At 49.9% G+C, this 19931-nt stretch overlaps 1 protein-coding gene across 5 annotated transcripts in view; it reads right to left on the bottom strand.

Moving 5' to 3' along the window:
- The window catches only part of ABCG1 (ATP binding cassette subfamily G member 1), an 80830-nt gene extending 63085 nt beyond the window's left edge, over window positions 1-17745 (bottom strand). For 3 of the 5 annotated variants that reach the window (XM_086676036.1, XM_086676038.1, XM_086676039.1), the window contains exon 1: window positions 4186-4368. In XM_086676036.1, the coding sequence (XP_086532162.1) occupies window positions 4186-4227 (42 nt within the window). In that variant the 5' untranslated portion in view covers window positions 4228-4368. Of the gene's footprint in view, window positions 1-4185; window positions 4370-16650; window positions 16699-17655 lie in introns of those variants that run through there. The other 2 variants (XM_086676037.1, XM_086676035.1) reach the window with 2 other exon arrangements.
- Window positions 17746-19931: the final 2186 nt, after the last annotated feature.

Below are 19931 nucleotides of genomic sequence, written 5' to 3'. Positions count from 1 at the left end.
GCCGCGGATACCAAACCCACGTTATGATGAGGGTCTGATTTCCCTTCTAGACTCCAAGGCTACCTATTCTCTCACTCACTCCCTCGCTGGCTCCTTCAGGAATGAGAGCACCAAGCAGAGCTGCGGGGGTCAGCAGTCAGCCAGGCAGACAAGGCCTGTGGCCTCAGCACAGGCTCCCTTCAAGGTTGGGCCCCAGGCAAGAATGCAGGCAATCACAATGCCAGGAGGCAAGAGCTATAATGAGCCCTGTGCAGAGACCCAGAGGGACCTCCAAAGCAGCAGCAGACCCCGGGGTGTGGTGGGGGGCGCTCAGCACCAATTTCTTCTGAGGGAATCAAATCTAAACTGAGATCCTCCGGGTGAGGTGGGGGGAGGGTGCTTGATGTTCCCCACAGCAGGTGCAGAGGCTCAGTGGCAGGAGAGAGTGGAACAAGGTGGGGGGGGGGGAGGATCTGAGAGAAATTCAGAGGCTGGGCCCCCTTCCAGGTGGTGGGGAGGAGGGAGGGAGGGTAAAATGAAACTAGAGACACAGGGTCTGCAAACCCTGTTAAGGGTTTTGTACTTTATCTACAAGTCCTTGGGGGGGGAGCACCAAGGGATTTAAAAGGGGGGTAACAGACCAGAACTGTAATTAAAAACCATCTCCTGCCTCAACGTGCAGATGGGAGGGTGACAGTGGCCTTAACCAGCAAGTGGCCGTGGGGATGGAAACAAGGGGACAAGCCCGGTAAGACAAAGCTGGGTGGCTAAACTGATCTGGGAGAGAGGGAGAGAGAGAGAGAGAGAGCGCGTCAAGTACTCATTATTTAAAGTATTAAATAATAATGCCTCCCGCCTACTAGGTAAGTGATTACAAACAATGGTGACTATTGATTCAGCAATTACAAGTGCCTGTAAACTCCAGACTGCCAGGAGTATGCCTCTTCCTGTCTCCACCCGAAGGGGGTATTACCATCTCCCACTGGCCTGGAGTTGGGATCTAAGGCACAGAGACCGCCTTCTGCCCCCGACACCCCACAGTGCATGAGTGGCCAAGTCAGGGTCCAGCCCCCTGTGTTTCCTCTCTGTGCCCCGTTCCCCTGGCCAGTGTCCTTGACGGGGCTCGAAGGTTGCTCAGCTGTCTCGAGGCAAGTTGTAGGTGACCCGGGGTCATCCGAGCCCCTGCCCGTTGTAGGAAAATCCACAAGGAACTGAGGAAACCATACCATCCCGCCCCCGCCAAAAACCAACCGTTACCCACCTTTCTTCTGCGGGTGTCCAATGACCTCCCCCAATTACTAAAATCATGGAATCTTGTATGATGAGAGGCAGTGGCTGTCACTCGGAAATAGACCAGCTCTCTGGAAACACATCCTCAGATGAGAGCGGCCGGCAATGTAGGTTACAGCTAACTTGTCCTCAGCCTCCTGAGCTCATTAAAAATGAAACAAATACATCTTCCCTGCACATTTGTTCCCTTTCATTGTATGTTTCCCTGTCTTCTCCACACATTGCCTCTGACCTCCCCATCTACACACAGTGTGTGCTCCATAATACACGATAAATAATAACACGTCCATTCATGGTGTTGAATGCCAAGGAGACCCCGTTTGGATTGTTACTGCCTGCCGTTCATGAGAGTATTTTCTTGGGCGCTCATACCAATTGGCAGGCAAGCATACAGAGATGCGTGTTTAGCTGGGGAGGGTCTCTGACAGTCAGCAACCGCCCCCAGTCCACTGTGAGGAAGGTTCACTCTGTTTACCCGGAAACACACAGTGAGAGCTAGAAACTTCTTCCCGCAGCTCACGGGGAAGGGAGGAAAAGGAGAGGAAGACACAAGCGCCAGGCATTGGCACGCGCTTCTCCCTCGGTTCTCGCTTCTCTCTCGGTTCTCTCTTCCGCGGGTACCTGCTGGGCTTGGTCCCCACCTGGAACCGGTGGGCCCTTCACTGGAGGGCAGATCCCTCCCAGGGACGCTGGCCACATCAGAGGACAACGCTGGCCAAGAATCCTCAAGGCCATTGCCCTGGGGAGACTGATCCAAATGTCACACCCTTAACCAAGCAAAAGGCAAGTGCCACTTGCGTGGTCACTCAGGCCGCTGACCTCACCATCACCAAAAGCCACTTCATACGGCTCCAAATACCACCATCCCGTTGGGACCTCGTGCCCGCCCCTCCCAGCCCAGCTCAGGGCTGGGTGCTCTGCTCAGCCTCTAAACCAGCTTCTCCAGGGTCACAGCCGGCGCACTCAGTCCCAGGTGGGACCCCAGAGCAGGGGGCAACGAAAGAGCTCAGGATCCTGGGGCTCTCTCAAGTGCTCTTTGTTTATGATTTGGGTAGAATTTTTGTAATTAAAAAAAAAAATTACACGATTTTGGGGGGAGGAAATGCTTTTCAAACCAAACAATGTTTCCTGAAAAAAATGAGCCCAGCCGCTAGTGTGTCCATCTGAGTTCAGAACACTGTGGAATTCTGGGTCTGCATCAAACTATAACATAACATTAGAAAATCCTGACATAAAAACATCAATACCTTAAAACGTTTGGATTCATGGGTTTTCCACACGTATAAACCACTTTTGCAGCTTTGAAAGGACTTCAGGAGTTACCCGGCATCTCAAAGATCTGAAACGTTCTTTACCTACGACTAACAATAAGGATCGCCTTAATTTTCCATTATCCACATAATCTAGGCAACCAAAAGAGATGGGCAAATGTGAAAGGAAGAATTGCCAAGTGTTCCCCAAACATTCAATCACATGAAAGCAAATGTGAGAGGGGCTGCCTTTTTTGTGGTTCCATATCCCCTTCCGGGTGAGAAGCCAAGTAATGAAGGCAGGGCACGCCCAGAGAGGGGACCTGGTCAGTGTGTCCCCCCGCCAGCCTCTGCTCCACCAACCTCCTAAACATGTCTGCGGCCCCATTCTATCGGTTTACACAAAATCATTATATAATGAGCTGGCGCCGCTCGGTATGTGTTCCACAGTAACCTGTTTGGAGCATAGGATGCGGTTGTGAGAGCAGAGAGCATGCGCAGACCGTCAGCTACGTTTTTTTTTTTTTTTTTCCTCGGGCTCAAGGCAAGAGGTAACTGTCGGTCAGATCCTGCTGAGCCCTGCTGACTTCAAACACAGGATGCTAAAAATGAAATAAGGCGAGGGGTGGGGGTGCGTGCTGTGCACCGTGGGCTTACAGCCTATGGGGAGTAATTAGCAGGATAGTAAATCCACAGACAGAGGATAGAGAGAGGGATGGAGAGGGAGGGCGAGGTGGGTTGGAAAACGGAATACTTTCTATTTGTACTTTGGGTGACCTGAAATCTAGTCTGTAAGTACCTAACTGCAAGGTCGGTGCGCTAGGCATAAAGATGCAAGGCCCTAGGATGGACAGGTCGATGGCTACTTTGTTGTTTTTTTTTTCCTAATGTGAGTTTCTGGAGCTCGTATAAAGGAGCAAAAGCAGACTTTGGGCCACCAATGGGAACAGCACTTGCTGTCACTGGGTCCAGCGCTGAATCTGCCGGCACCCGGTGGTCCCCCTACGGAGCTGGCACCCTCGGGAACGGGAGATCCGCGTCCCTGTCCCCACCCTGGGCTCTCTCCAGGGTGCAGAGAAGGTGGCCTGCAGGTATCCGGCTCGCCCCTGGGCTGCCTCCCCGGAATCCGCCACCCCCTCCCGAGCACGTCCGGGAGAGGCTGTCCCTGCGGAGCGCGGGGGGCAGCGCAAGCTTTGGCTCTCAGGGAGCAGCCTCCTCTTTTGTTCCCCCAGACCGTGCCAGGCACTCCGGAGGGTGGCGCGGCAAGTGCGGGCTCCCCGCGTCCGGGCCGCGCGCGCGCCGGCAGGGAGGGAGGGACCCCCCCACCCCCCTTCCCTCGGGCCCAGGCTGCCACCCAGCTCAGTGAGCTCAGGAACCCAGGCCCCACGCCCCTAGCCAGAGGGGACCCAGACGAGGCCATCTGTGCACTGGTGGGGCTGCCCGGCCGCCTCCCGCACACTCCTGGCCCCTCCGCCTGCCCCGCGTCCCCTGCCGGTGCGGGGAGCATCCCGAGGCGTCAGGTGGCCGGGGCTGGGGGCAATGGGAACCGGGCTTCTCCCCGGGGACTCAGGGGCGGGTGTCAGGGTGAGGGTGCGGGTCTTTGTGCGTTTCTCGCTCTCCTGGAAAACAGAAGCAAGCCCCGGAGGCGAAGGATGCCCTCACTCACCATGGCGGTGCCGACCGAGAAAGCGGCCATCAGACAGGCCATGCCCCGGGGGCGGCGGGCACGGGCGGCGGCGGCGGCGGCGGCGGCGGCAGCGGCGGCGGGCACGGGCGGCGGGCACGAGGCTGCGCTCGCTCCGGGCTGGGCCGCTGCGCCCCGCGCCGGCTCGGGCTTCTGCTGCCGCTGGGGCTCCGGCCCCGCCCGCCGCGCCGGCCCCGCCCACGCCCCGCCCACGCCCCGCCCACGCCCCGCGATTGGCCGGCGCGCGGGGAGGGGCGGGGCCGGCAGGTGCGCGTGCTCTTGTTTTGCTCCTGCGGAGGGCGGCGGGCTCGCCGGCTGAAGTCCCCCGCTCTCCCCGGCGCCCCGCGCCCCCGCCTGGCCGGCATCGCGGTCCTTCCCCAGCCCCGGAGCCCCCGGGGTCCGGAAACTCGCGGGGGCTGGGCGGGCGGCCCCGGGCGTCCAACTGACAGCCGGGGTCTCCCTCCAGGACCGCCGCCTCCGAGCCTGCGGGCTATGCGGATGGGGCCCGAGGGGGCGTCAGGAAGGAGGGTAGAGGGACAGGGCGTCTTTTCTTTTCTGTTTTCACTGTTGAGCACCTTTCTGCCAGGTAGGAGCGTGAGGACTAGAGAAGAAGAGATGGCCGGTCCACTGCCCTCCGCACTACAGCTCCGTATCTGGGGTGACACCCCCCTCCTCCTCCACACACTGAGACGGTGCAAATTCTCATTCCTGGTGCACTGTTGTGGCCAGATGCAGAACTACTCTTTGGTTAACAAGGGGACGCCGGGTGAAGGTGCCCAGGCCTCTGTCCTCGCCCCCGCCCATCGGCCGCACCCCAATAAAAAAAAAGACACGGCTTGTTGCCGGCGCCTGGCTCAGTACGGCCCACAGCTGTGTTCAGGTAACTGCGTACGGAATGGAACTCCAGGCACCCTCTCATTTGGCCCCAGACTGGAATATCAGATGGCCTGGCGTCTGCTAAAGCCCTTATTATATGAGTGGGTCCATTTCCTGGTAACCATGGTGACAAGACATTCTTACTCCCAGTCTCGGAGGCTAATGCTTTTGTTCATCGGTTTGCATGTTGGGTCCGCAGGTAGGAACGCATTTTTTCTCACCCCAGCACACCTGGCTCACCCGTCCCCCCACACCTCAAAGGAGCCAAGTCCCCATCTTTCTCCTCACCTGGAAAGAAGTCAGGGCTTCTCCTGCCAGGCAGGTGGACTTCACACCCAGGGGTCTGACGACCATGGCCAAATTCTCCTCTCAGATCAAAGGAGGAAAGGGCGTTACAATATACGAGTTCCAGGGGAGTGCGGCCCTGCTTTTGTCCGAATAGTTTCGCTTGAAGGCGGACGCGTTACCTCGATTCTACCTTTGGCCAAGACGAAGGAATCCTGACCACGGTATTTTCAGGGGCCACTGTGCACGGCGGGCCCAGCAGGCTGTGTGGTGCCTTACACGTAGTGAACGGGGAAGCCAAAAAACTCCAAGTGTTCTGGAAAGAGGATTCAAATCCACAAACCTCCTGGGGGAGAGATGAGGCCAAAAGGCAGAGACAAAGGGGCCTGGCTTCTGGGGCCCAGGGTGGCTGACCAGCCCTGCAGCCCAGCACCTGCTCTGGGGCAGATGGGATTTCTCCGTGAGAACATGCCTGGACACTGCCCCGCTCTGTGGTCAGGGCAAGTAATGTGACATTGTAGTCCCGTTGTGCCGGCCTCCATTCTCTGTCCAGCATCCATTGTCCTCGCTCCCAGGGACATGTCCGGAATTTCCTTCTGGAAACCTCCCCACCCCCCCACCCACCCCCCCCCCCAGTTCTGTGTTATGCAATTTATAGCACTGGTTGGTCAGGAACTAGAGGTGTAAGGCGATGCCTGCTGGGCTTCAGGGGATGGCCGAGGGGACAGCATGTAGGAGCTGAGTATGAAGCCAGGGAGGGAGGACAGCGGGAAAGCGGGGCCTTGTTGGCGTGACTCGAGCTGCCGGATTTCCCATTGCAGGTGCTGAAAGGGTCCTCACTTCTACATCTGCACACTGGGTAATTAGACTCTCAGCCACACGGGAACTAGTGCATGTCAAGCACTTCCCACCACGCATGGCCCCTGGCAAGCAATCCAATCCCAATCCTCTGGTGCCAAAGCAGGGAATATGCAAACAGCAGACTAAGTCAGATCTGTGATGTTTGTCTCAGGACTCTAGGTTGTAAGTAACAGAAACTCAACCCCAACTGGGCTATGTTAAAGGTAATGCATTGTCCTAGGTTCTTGATCTCTAGCTCTTTCCATGCCTCCACCGTCCCTCTGCTGACCTCCCCCCCCCCCCCCGCCCACCCCCAGCAACGCTGTCTCTGCCCAGCCCACCCAGCAGCTTCAGGCTTGCACGAGCCAAACGTCGATTGGCCTGGTCAAACAGGCCACAGAGGAGAGCAGGGGAACCGTGCAGAAAGGTTAGGACACGGGCGCTTCACCGAGGCCATTTTGGAGCACTCTGAGTGGACGTGTGTGCGCCACGCAGGCAAACACAAGAGAAGCTCGTCACAAGACTGGCCAGTCCAGAGCCCAAACCCAGTAGGAATTTCTGCTAAGACACCACTGACAGGCGGGCCGGGCCGAGCTTGAGAACCTCCCGTGGAGAGGCACTCACCCAGCATGTGGCCCTTGCGACACTAAGCAGCTGTCATTGCCAGCAATGTCATTGCCAACATGTGCCCAACTGGACTCCCAGTCACCCTGGGTGATCCGTGATCCACGGTCACAGAGCCAGCCCTCCTCCCCACGGTAGACCCTAAGTTGTTCGATCAAGGCCCTGTATTTCTCTCCAGGCCTTTGCCTAGAGATGGAAAGTCCCTGGGCCCCCCCATCGTTGCTTCTTGGACCATGCCCCTTCTTCCCGCTTACCTTCCCCTGTGTGGGTTCCATTTACCCAGTGTCCCTCATGAAGCTTGGGGTAAACCACTGACTGCCTATTCAAGGTACTCCCTCCTCTCACTGGGAAGCCAGTGTTCCCAGGCTCCACTCAGACCACCAATAAGGACAAGCTTCCCCGGGGCAGAACCAGCTCCCTGAAATCCTGGGGACACGCAGGCCAGTGGACTCAATCGCCAGGGACTGAATTCACTTTCTTTATAATTACGTACTCACAGTTGCCTAGTTGGCCTGTTATCCCCCAAATTCCATTTTAAAGGCTGTCTGATTTATCTCTGCAAGATGGCCAGCCACTAAGGCTGGGAGATGGGGGGGTGGGGGCACCCTGAGGACTTGGCCTTGGGTGCAAGTGTTCTGCCCTTGGTGTCCAGTGAAGGGAGGGATGGGTAGGTCAGACATCCAGACAGGCTCGTAACGGGACTGCGGACTGACACAGGTGAACGTCTGCAGGGAGCCGGCCGCAAGGGGTGAGTCTGGCTTAGCCTCGTGGACTGCCCCACCCCTGCAGGTCCCCAACACAAGATCCCTCCAGAGCAATCTTTGGGGACATCCCATGGCTTCCCAGCCTCCCCACTCCCAGCTGGCGAGGAAGACATCTAATGAACATATTCTCTATTAATACGGTCTCTTCATATTTTGGCGATTTGGTTTCCAGCAATTTTGACCTTGAACCTTCTTTGTTTACAGGGTGGCTGGCTCTGAACTGATCTAAGCGGACTCTATCGGCTGCTTTTCTTCTGCTCAACAACAGAGCTACACCAACCTCAACTTCGTTTTCCAGAACCTACGACTTTAGCCCCATCCCCCGCCCCACCTTAGCAGACACACAGAGATTGCCTGCTCTCCGCATTGGAACACGGGGTACAAAACAGAGAAAACCCTGCCCTATAGTGTAGTCAGGCGGTAGTCACGGTGGAAAGCTGAAGTTCTTATCCAGATTGGGTATGTTTGTAACTTCTCCCGTGAACTCACCATACTTCAGGGATCCTTCTTTACCTAAGCTGCGCAGCACTTGCTGTGTGGTTTAGGGGAGAGGCAGAGTGGGGTGCACGGGCCTCCCGGCATCCCCTCCGGGGTGGAAAAGTGCTTGTCCTGCCCATCTTCCAGCATAAGAACATCTCTCTCATTTCACACCCCAACATTTCATGGAGGAAAACACAAAACCACACGGGTCTCCCTGCCCAGTGTCCAGTGCCCCTTCCACTACACCTGTCTCTGCACAGTGACAACGTGCCAGCTAATGGGACTTCTTTCCCCGAAGCCTCAAGGAAACTGGGTTTAGGAGGGGACGGTGGAGAGAGGTGTTTGCTAGCTTTTCTTGCTACAACCCAGAGCTCTGACTCTGAAGGTGAACGTTTTCAGACAAGTAAAAGCAAATATAGCCAGCAGGAAAGGGGCTTGTCACTCCTCCTGGACTCCTGGCTCATGGTGGGGGGGGGGGGAGAACGTGGTGGGGACCCCTGGGCTGGGCCAGCGGGGTGAATCCCACCCCTGCTGTATCCCAGACCTACGACCTCGCAGCAGGTGCTAGAGACCTACCTGGGGTCGTGGCCCATGCCTTGTTGGCTTTTCTGATCCTTTCTCTGTCATGTTAGCAGAGAATTAGGGCCATTTGGGCCTTTTCTGTCTCTGTTTACATGACAGCCAATGCCTCCACTTTAAAATAGGAAGAGAGAGAAAGAGGGAAAGTACAAAGCTGAGGGAGTGAGATAGAATGAGAAAGAGAGAGAAGGCGGGAGGGGTGGGGAGGGAAGGAAGAAAGAGAGAATATTAAGAGGTTGGAGCAGGTGCAGAGGAAAACCATGTCCCAGCCCTTGTGGGCAGAGATGGGAAATGGCAGAAGACATATGCGGTGTGTCAGGGAGGGCAGCCTAGGCTGGACCTGCGTAGCAAACTCTATAAGCTGCTTCATTCTAAAGAAACATTGTTTTCATCTCCATGGTTTGCTGGGTTCCTGTTTTGCTGGCCCTCCCGCCTCTTGCCACATTCCGTCTCCAGTCCCGCATTGCACCCTCTGGCCCAGTCCCCAAGGGGGACTCTCTCTCCTCACCCTGCTGGGGGGGGGGGGCAGAAGAGGGGCTGCAGGTGCACGCAGGGTGGAGGGAGGGAGAGGGGGCGCGCCAGAAGATGGAAAGATGAGGTCAATGAGGGATGCTTGCAGGAAAAGAAAAATGCAAGTAAATATTCACAAACTAAATTAGGAAGTAGTAAGTGTTGCAGATTATTCCTGTTTTTCTCCATTAGTACAGAATAGAGAGTGGCAGGAAAGTTCTAGGAAAACAATCTCCACAAATGAAGAAAGAAAATAACATCTGGCGATGAGATGACCTCCAAAGCTGAAGATCAGGGCAGAAGTCTGGAGACAGACACAGGAAAACTCCTGGAGGCCTCCTCCCACACATAAATAAAAGCCTTCCACTGAGCCCTTTCGAGCTTTCCAGTTGGGAAATAACCAGTAACCCGTGGAGTGCACCCCACTTTTTCTCCATGGAGCTGCCCTCCCTCGATCAATCCTAGAACGCAACCCCCACCGGGAACCAGTCAGAACGTTCCATCCCTCGGGCCACTGCATTTTTTCTGGAGAGGATTTGCGAGCCCCATGGAGCCATCAGAGTTGTCCCGGGGACTCGCCAGGGCCCTGAGAAGAGCGTCAACCTCCCCACATGGCGGCCATCTTCCCTGTCTGCATGGCAGGACCCGCTGGACACCTTGAACAGGTCCGTGCCTCTCGGCACCTCCCTGACCGCAGCTGTGAAGAGAGTGACAGCTGTGTCCACCTCATAGGATCATTTGGGAGGATTAAATGAGTCAAATTTTTGATAATCACGCCTGACTCATAGTGTGTGTCTTATAAATAAATGTTGGTCATCCTCATTAAGAGACCCAGCACTTTCCCTCTGACCTTGAACTAGTACGAATTAAGTTTCAGTCATTTGAAGCCTGAAAATCTGATTAGGACACACAGTCTGTTAAAAGTCAGGGCCCCTAAGCCAGTCTATGGGGGAGATCTCACAACGAGTTTATAGGTCAACCTCATAACCCTTTATTGCCTTAGCCTCTGTTCACCCAGGCACGTGCCTTATCTCCCCCAGGAGGTCATAAATCCCAATGCTTCTGGAATGTTTCTTTGTCTCCAAAATCATGCTGGCATCTAGCCAGAGTAGGTGCTTGATAAAAATCATGAGTTATGTTGAACAACCTCTAATGTTTTGGAAGGTGCTCTAACAGGCATTGTCCCATGTGACACTCAGGACGTCCCCTCAAGATAAGAAGGCAGATGCCCTCACTGGAACACACTAGGATCTGACACTCCAGCCCCAAGTACAGGGCAGACCACATTTTGTTTTTCTCAGCAGTCAAATAATCTGCCCCTGGTCCCTGGAAGGCAAGGCCTCCATACTGTGCCAGCTCTGGTACAGACCTACTCTCTTTGCTCCAAAGACCACAGGTGGAGTCCAGCGTGCTCTTTGCCCTGAAGTCCTCTTGCCTCCCCGAGACACCTGAGCTCTCCTGTGATCCGCAAACCCCACCTGTCCCCTCCCCAGCCAGGGGATGTTTTTCCTGAGCCACCTCCCTCTCGCCTCCACTCACCCGCCCCCCCCCCCCCCCCCCGCCCCCAACTTCCCAGGAAGACCTGGGCAATCACCTACTTGAACCTGGGCTTTTGGAAGCAAAAATTTGGTTGGGGAGATTATTTTCTGCATGGCTGGAAACTTCTGGGCAGGCCCCTGCAACTCACAAAGTCCCCAAGGCAAGAGAGAAACAATTTAATTAAAAAGATTTGGCTACTTTTTAAGGGAAGGGAGGGAACAATAGCTAAAGCAAGGAAATTAGCTTCCGAAATTATCTCAGTAAATGATCCTGCCTTGGAAACACAGTGATGCAGGTTCCGTGAGGTTTGGAAACCCCGGGTCTCCGGACTCTTGCTGAGTACTCTTCGCACTTGAGCACCACACCTCTTTCAAACAGGGAGAGAGATCTGAAGAAGTGCGCGTTCAATGTGTTAAAAATCACAGGCACGCTAGTGGGGGTGGGGATGGGGCAGATGTGCTTTTCTCTATTCCCCCCACCGAAGCACGGCTAAAAACTCTGGACATTATACAAAACAAATGTGAGGAGACCATGGCCCAAGGACCTTGGGGGATCCAAGGAAGGCAGCTATGCTCACCACTATACCACCAACGCACACCTTGGGAGACCCAAGGAACCACACTGACCCCGGGTTTTCTTTGTGACTCATACCCCAAACACTCATTTGAAGAAACCAACAACCTGGAAATGCTAATGGGCACAAACAAGAAAAAAAAAAAAAGCCCTCCACCCCAAACAGCCAAAAGAACAGAAAAGGGGCACCCTAGAAATATAGACACTTTTTCAGCAATTACTGCTCTACTCCAGTCAAACACTACATGATAAAATGTGGCCCCATCCCACCTACACCAATAAAGATGAGTGGCGAGCCTAATTTCTGCCCTCCTCAGGCCATAATGGAGCACCAGAACCTGTCCCCATCCCTGGTCAACATGGTGGCAGAGAAGACCATAAACGGAGGCTGGAATCCGTCCGCACCAGGCAGTAATGAGGAGCCTCCCCTTTCCTCACTGGGACGGTGGCAGAGGAGATCCAGTAGAGTCAGGACCTTCACCACCGCCCAGTGTCAACAAGCACTCTACATTCTCCCCAAACCATGGTGCCAGTGGAGATCAGGTGGGGAGCGTAATGAGGTCCCCTATCTCTCCCAGCCGGGGAGGTATGGGTGGAAGCCAAGAGGGGATCCAAACTCCAATCCTTCCCAGCAGTAATGAGGAGCTCCTCCCTTGGAGGTCAACAAAGACCGAGCAGGAAACCTGGACTTCTACCCTCATCTGGCGGTAATGAGGCAGTGCCGTCCCACTTCTCCTACCTTCGCGATATCAGAGGAAGCCAACTTAAACAGAAAGCTTAAATGAGATCTAAAGTTTCATTACATAATATCAAAAATATTTAGGTTTCCATCAAAATTCTCATTATCCAAGAACCAAGAAAATCACAATTCAAATGAAAAAAAGCAGTCACTGGATGCTAACATCAAGATGACAAAAAATACCATGATTACCTAACAAAATTTAAAAGCAACCTTCATCAAAATGCTTCAGTGAACAATTGTGACAACACTTGAAACAAAGGAAGACAGAAAGTCTCAGCAAAGAAATAGAAGATATAAAGAAAATGAAATGGAAATTTTAGAACTGAAAAATACGATACCTAAAATGGAAAACTCAGCAGATGGGCCCAACAGCAGAATGGAGAGGAGAAAGGAAAGAATCAATGAACTGGACAATAGAATGACAGGAATTACCAGTCTGGACAACAGGGAGAAAATGGCCTATACATGAGCAGAGGCTGAGGGCTCTATGGGACCCTAACAGAAGATCTAACAGAACACCTATAGTCTCAGAAGGGTGTTTGGAGGTTGGAAATACTCAAAGAAATAATGGCTAAAAACTTCCAGATTTGGCAAAAGACAGAAACCTCCAGATTCAAAAGATTCAAGAAGTGAAGTAATTCCAAATAGGATAAATCCAAATAAATCTACAACAAGACATGCCATAGTCAAACTTCTGATACTGAAGACAGTGAGCGAGACATGACATCTTACCTGGAAAGAAAAAGCAATTCAAATTACAGCAGATTTCTTATTGAAAACAACAGTGGTTGGAAAGAATTGGCACAACATTTTTCACTCGTGGAAAGAAAAGAACTATCAACCCAGACTCTTATATCCAGAAAAAAAATCCAGGAATGAAAGGGAAATCAAGACAAATTTAAGAAAATGTGTTACAAGTACACATACCCTAAAAAAACGGCTGAAGGAAATTCTCCAAAACATAAAGAAAATGGTAAAAGAAGGAAGTTTTGTACATCCAAAAAGAGAAAGAACATTTTAAGTAAAAATATGAGTAGGGGCGCCTGGGTGGCGCAGTCGGTTAAGCGTCCGACTTCAGCCAGGTCACCATCTCGCGGTCCGTGAGTTCGAGCCCCGCGTCGGACTCTGGGCTGATGGCTCGGAGCCTGGAGCCTGCTTCCGATTCTGTGTCTCCCTCTCTCTCTGCCCCTCCCCCGTTCATGCTCTGTCTCTCTCTGTCCCAAAAATAAATAAACGTTGAAAAAAAAATTAAAAAAAAATATGAGTAAACAAAATAAACTTTTCCTTCCACTCTTGAGTTTTTCAAATTGTATCTGATGGTTAAAGCAAAAGTTGAAGTATTGTTTGATGTGCTTCTACATGTGTGTAAAGTAAATATTTAAGACAATTACATTACAAACAAAGGAGGGTGAGGAGGTATAAGGGGAGGCAAGATCTCTACATGATAACTCCAACTTATAAAACCATGACACTAAAAGACTGATGTCATGTAATGTAATACCTAAAGAAACCGCTAAAAAAGTAATACAAAGAGATGCTTTCAAAACACAGAGAAGTCAGAAAGCAATTCTAAAAAAAAATGTTCAAGTGACTCCTAGGAAGGCAGAAAAAAGAAAACAGGAAAATGAAAAACATAGAACATGGAAAATAAAAAATAAAATACATACTTAAGCCCAGCATGTCAATACTTACATTACATGTCAATACTTACAGGGGCACCTGGGTGGCTCAGTCATTTAAGCCTCCAACTTTAGCTCAAGTCATGATCTCACGGTTTGTGAGTTCGAGCCTGCTTCAGATTCCGTGTCTGTCTCTATCTCTGCCCCTTCCCTGCTGGCTCTCTGTCTCTGTCTCTCTCAAAATAAACATTAAAACATTTTTTTTTAAGTGTAAATTACCCAAACAACAGAACTACAAGGTATGTGAAGCAAAATCTGATAGAACTGAATGAAGAAATAGATAAATTCACAATTACAGCCGGAGACTTAATCGCCTCTCTCAACAACCACTAGAACAACGAGACAGAAAAATCAGCAAGGATACAGAACTCAATAGCACCACTGAGCAACAGGATCCGATCAGTATTTATAGAACGCTCCAGCCAACAATGGGAGAATGCACATTCTTCTCAAATGTTCATGGAACATGTACCAACATAGATCTTATCCTTATAAAACAATCCTCAACACATTCAAAAGAACTGAAATTATGCAGAGTGTGTTCTCTGACCCAAATGGAATCAAACTAGAAATCAATAATAAAAAGATAAAGGAAAATCTCCAACACTTGGAATTGAAACAGTTCACTTCTAAATAATCCATGAGTCTAAGAGGGGATCCTAAGGGCAAATGAAATACAGTTAACTGAATTAAAATGAAAGTACCTGTATCAAAGTACACATGTGAGGACTACATCAGTGTGGAGTGGAAATGTATAGTGCTAAAAGCATATTTTAAAGTTAAAATTTCCTCATTAAAAATGAAGAAAAATCTCAAATCCATAATGTAAACTCTTACCTCAAGAATGTAGAAAAAGAAGAGAAAAATAAACCAAAGTATAGGGAATCGTAAAGATGTGAGCAGAAATCAATGAAATTAAAAATGGAAGAATAAAGAACATCAATGAAACACGATCATTTAGAAATGATCAGTAAAACTGAAAAACCTCCAGCAAGACTGACAAAGAAGAAACACAGAAGACACAAATTACCAATATTAAAGACAAGGCAGGGGACATCAATACAGATCCTACAGACATCTGGAAGACCGTAAGGCAACAATACAGACAACTCTGCACAATAAATTTGACAATTTAGATGAAATGAATGAATTCCTCAAAAAAGACATAGGTTATTTGAATAGCCCTATAACTATTTAGGAAATTGAACTCATCATTTTAAAACTCAAAAAGAGGAAGGAAGGAAGGAAGGAAGGAAGGAAGGAAGGAAGGAAGGAAGAGAGAAAGAGAGAAGGAACTCTCCAGGCCCAGACAGCTTCCCTGGAGAGTTCTACCAAATGTTTGAAGAATTCACACCAATTCTATACAATCTCCTCCAGAAATAGAAAAGGAGGGAACTCTTCACAATTCATTTTATTTAACTAGTATTACCCTCGTATCAGACAAAGTATTAAAAACAGAAAAACTACAGACCAACATCCTTCATAAATGTAGATGCAAAAACCATTAACAAAATATTAGCGAACAATTCAACAATATACATTTAAAATGATACACTATGTCCAAGTGGGGTTTATCCCAAGCATGCAACTCTGGTTCAATATATGAACACCATATTGTAGTACACCATATTAACAGACTAAAGAAGAAAAATCATACAATCGTGCCATTTGATGTGGAAAAAGCCCTTGACAAAGTTGAACACCTATTCATGGTTTAAAAAAAAAAACACTCAGAGAAATAGAAATAGAAGGCCATCGCCTCAACTTCTAGCAATTGCACTCCTGGACATTTGTCCCAGAGAATGAAAACTTACATTCCCACAAAAATTAGCAAGAAAAGTTTACACAGTTCTATCTGTAATAGCCAAAACCTACAAACAACCCAGATGTCTATCAATAGGTAAATAGTTAAACTGTCGCCCGTCTATAATATGGATCGCTACTCAGCGATAAAAACCAAAGAACTATTCAATACCCAACAACCTGGATGGATCTCTAGAGAATTCTCCTGGAAAAAGCCAGTCCTAAGAGGTTATACATTGTATAATTCCATTCATGTGACATTCTTGAAATGGCAAAATTTCACAAATGGGGAACAGGTTTGTGGTTGTCAAGAGTTAGGGAGGGGATTGAGTGGAAAGAAAGAGAATGGAGCTATAGAAGGGGGGGCGATGAGGGACCCTTGTGTGGATGACATTCTGTATCTGGACTCTATCAGTGTCAGTATCCGGGATGTGATGTTGTACTGCAATTTTGCAAGATGTTACCATGGAGGGAGCTAGGTAAAGGGCACATAGGGTCTCTCTTTGTTCTTTCTTACAACTCCATGGGAGCCTGCAATTAACTCAAAATTCAAAGACAAATTTTTTTTTTTTTTTAAGTCACAGGACAGTCCCGAGTGAGGCCACTCCAGATGAGGTGGCCTTAGACCACCCTGTGGCAGAAAATAGACGTCGCATGGAGCATGGGGAGTGAGGAGGTAGGTGGTAGAGTTTTAGGGATGAATAGGGAGAGAACACGGAACCAGAGAGCACTGGGTCACTCAGGACCACACGGTGGGCTGCCGGGCGACGAAGCATTTATGACCGTTCTTTGTCAACTGTGAAGGTGAGAAGGTGAGGAGGGATGGGACAATGTTCTTCCTCCTTACTAGAAATTGTGTGTGTGCGTGCACAGGCACCCAGGCACCTGCAGGGACAGTGATGGATAGGATGCCGGCCCCATCATTAGCCATCTGTGGTGCTGAGCCGGTCCTAATGTCTCAAAGCCTCAGTCTTCATCAGCAAAATGGGAATATCAAGAGCACCACCGTGGCAGTTGGATAAGATGGGGTAGTTACAGTGCCTGGGAGCTGAGAAGAAGGAAGAGTGGGTAGCTCGTGTGCCTCTAATATCGTCTTCCAGGTCCTCAGACCATGACCTTCTCCCACCCTCCCCCCACTGTTGTCATTACTCACCATCCTCCCAAATGGCTTACTCTTCTCTTCTTCCTGTGATGAACAGTTCTGTGTGGGAAAAATGGGTGCATAAATGTACAAAGCAACTCCTAGCTCAGAGTGACATTTCAATATCAAATGTTAAGGCGTCAGTATGGTAGTCAAAGGTTAAAACTTCTAGTTATAAGATAAGTAAGTCCTGGAGGATGTCATGTACGTAGGGCACGGTGAACATTACCGTATTGTGTCTTTGAGAACCGCTAAGAGAATAAATCTGAAATTTTTTTAATGTTTATTCATTTTTGAAAGACAGAGAGACACAGCACAAGCAGGGGTGGTGCAGAGAGAGAGGGAGACACAGACTCCCAAGCAGGCTCCAGGCTCCGAGCTGTCGGCACAGAGCCCGACGCGGGGCTCGAACCCACGAACCGGGAGATCATGACCTGAGCCGAAGTCAGACGCTTAACGGACAGAACCACCCAGGCGCCCCACTAAGAGAATAAATCTTAAAAGTTCTCCTCACAGCAAAAAACTCGTAACTATGCGAGGTGATGGGTGTCAGCTATGCTTATCGTGGTGATTCTTTTGAGATACAAACATTATCAAATAGTTATATGGCACACTTCGGACTAGTACCATATTTCCTGTCGATTCATTCTCAATAAAACTGGAAAAACATTAAGGCATCTTACTTTTCCTTGACAGGCAACTCATCCACATTTACAGACTGGTTGTGTTTCCCTCACTGGTCTGTGGGCTCGGAGGACAGAGAGGCGCTGGCCCATTCTCACTGAGCCCCAACATCCAGCAGATGCCTGCCTCCTACATGGCTCTCCAGTATTTGCGGGCTGACTGATCTCAGTCACAGACACTTCACGTCACAGCTTATATTATAAATTTTTGTCGGTGCCCGTACTAACACACACGACATCTTTTCTTTGATCTACAACTGGCTACATTTACTGTATACATTTATATTAAAAAAAATTTTTTTTTTTACTAAAAAGCACCTTGTCAGCGACTTACCCACAAGCTTAGATGTAAACACTTCCCAGGGAGCCCTTCTGCTGCAAAACAGACCCCTCTGCACGCAATGTATTTATTTTGCCATTAAGAAAGGGAAGTAACATCTGCCTTATGCAGGCCAGGATTTCAATTTTCATCACTGCAGACATGTGAAAACCCCCAAACCAGAAGCCATGATTTCAGTTTCTGTTCTGTGTCCATACAAAACGAATTGTTTTAAAATGGGCATAATGCAATCACATGAGTAATAATATTACCAGTGCAATGGTTCCTGCAGCAAACAGGAAGCATGAGAGGTTACTAAGGGTCGGTCTGCTCCCTCTGGGGTTACTGTCACAAAATAGCACCTGTCTGCCCACAGACTGGCCGAGTGCCCGTCTACGGGTAGCTTCCCGCTTTTGGTCAGATGATAGATTTCACATTTCGGAGCGCTGTGAAATTTATTTTTTTAATGACGCACGTTTAAAACAATTAACAGCAAAGACTGCAGTTCATCAGGGCCTTGAGGGTAATAGTCAAGGATAAAGGGAGCATCTCCTAGTGGAAGGTCTAGAATAACTTACATAACATCATATCACGATGACTCTGGTCAATGATCGTCGCTGCAAAGTGGGGACAAAGTGAGCTAGTGAAGCATCTGAGAGCTCAGGGCTTTCAGGGAGAGCAGCCATCACTTAATAGCAAAAACTGATAGCCTTAGAGGCCATGGTGGTTTCGAGAATAGTGCTTTGAACTTTACAGCTGCTAATTCACTTAATCCTCATCACAACTGCATGGGCCAGACACTATTACTATCCACAGCGGGGAAGTAAGGCACAGAGAGGTTATGTAACTCGCCTGAGGTCCCACTCTCCCAGTACCTGATCTCAGAGCCTAAACAGTCAAGGCTGGCTCCAGAGATCGCAACATTTTTCCCCCGTAAGAAGGATTTCTTTTCACTTTTTAAAGTAGAGCACAAAAATGTCAATGTCAGGATGGGTGAATTTTACATGTCTCTACACTTGGATACTCACCGCCCAGATCGCGATATAGAACATTTCCATCTAGAACATTTTCACCGTGTGACCTGGATTGTGTGCCCGATCCCAATCAAGCCCCGCCTCTGAACACAAGTACTACTCTGGCTTTGATCAGCATCGATGAGTTTTGTTTGTTCTGCACCTTCATATAATTGGCTTATCGAACGTACTTCTTCATGTCTGGATTCTTCCACTCGGCAGGGGGTGTTTGAAACCCATTCACACGTGGATGTGTGCGCACCCCCAGCTCCTTCCTTTATAGTTTGCTTTCCTGTCTGCCACAGGCGGGCAGGTGGCCTGTGTCCGGTTTTCAGCCATTAGAGTGAAGCTGCTGTCATATCGGCCTTCCTGCATGTCCTCTTGGGGGACACGGACATTCATTTCCCTTGAGGAAAAGTCTGGCAGCGAAATCCCTGGGCTATGAAGTAAGAAGGTTTAACTTTAGTAAATCCTACCGATCAGCCTTCTACGTTTCTACCGATTCACACTCCCTGCTGCTTCACACCCGTACCGTCACTGGGCATTTTTGGTTTTTTAGAAAACGTGGCCACCCTGACAGGTGTGTGGTGATTGTATCACCAAGGTTTTAATTTCCTTCCTGTACTGACTAGTGATCGTCAGTTCCATTTCCCCTCATTTAAAAATGGCATTGTTTTGTCTTTAGTCTTGGTCTATAGGATTTCTTTTTTTTGTTATCAAGACTTTAAAATTTTTAAGTAATCTCATGGGGCGCCTGGGTGGCGCAGTCGGTTAAGCGTCCGACTTCAGCCAGGTCACGATCTCGCGGTCCGTGAGTTCGAGCCCCGCGTCAGGCCCTGGGCTGATGGCTCGGAGCCTGGAGCCGGTTTCCGATTCTGTGTCTCCCTCTCTCTCTGCCCCTCCCCCGTTCATGCTCTGTCTCTCTCTGTCCCAAAAATAAATAAAAAACGTTGAAAAAAAAAATTTAAAATTTTTAAGTAATCTCTACACCCAACATGGGGCTCGAACTCACAACCCCGAGATCCAGAGTCGAAAGCTCCACCAATGGAGCCCGCCAGACGCCCTTGTTGGGTAGGATTTCTTGATGCAGTCTGGATACGTGTTCTCCGTCCCATCGGTATGTTGGAAGTGTGTTCTCCCAGTCTGAGGGTCGCCATTCAGTTTTTTGTGTTCCTCGTTTTCATAAAATCCAAGTTCTCACTATTTTCCTTGATGGTTATGGGTGGGGGTTCTATCTGTAGGCGTGCCTTCTTTATGAAATCTCTGCCTACGACAAGA

This window comes from Puma concolor, chromosome C2 (assembly GCF_028749965.1).
Source record: "Puma concolor isolate L17-30 chromosome C2, mPumCon1.1.hap2, whole genome shotgun sequence".
Classification (NCBI taxonomy): Eukaryota; Metazoa; Chordata; class Mammalia; order Carnivora; family Felidae; genus Puma; species Puma concolor.
This window is presented reverse-complemented; position numbering and strand designations above follow the sequence as displayed.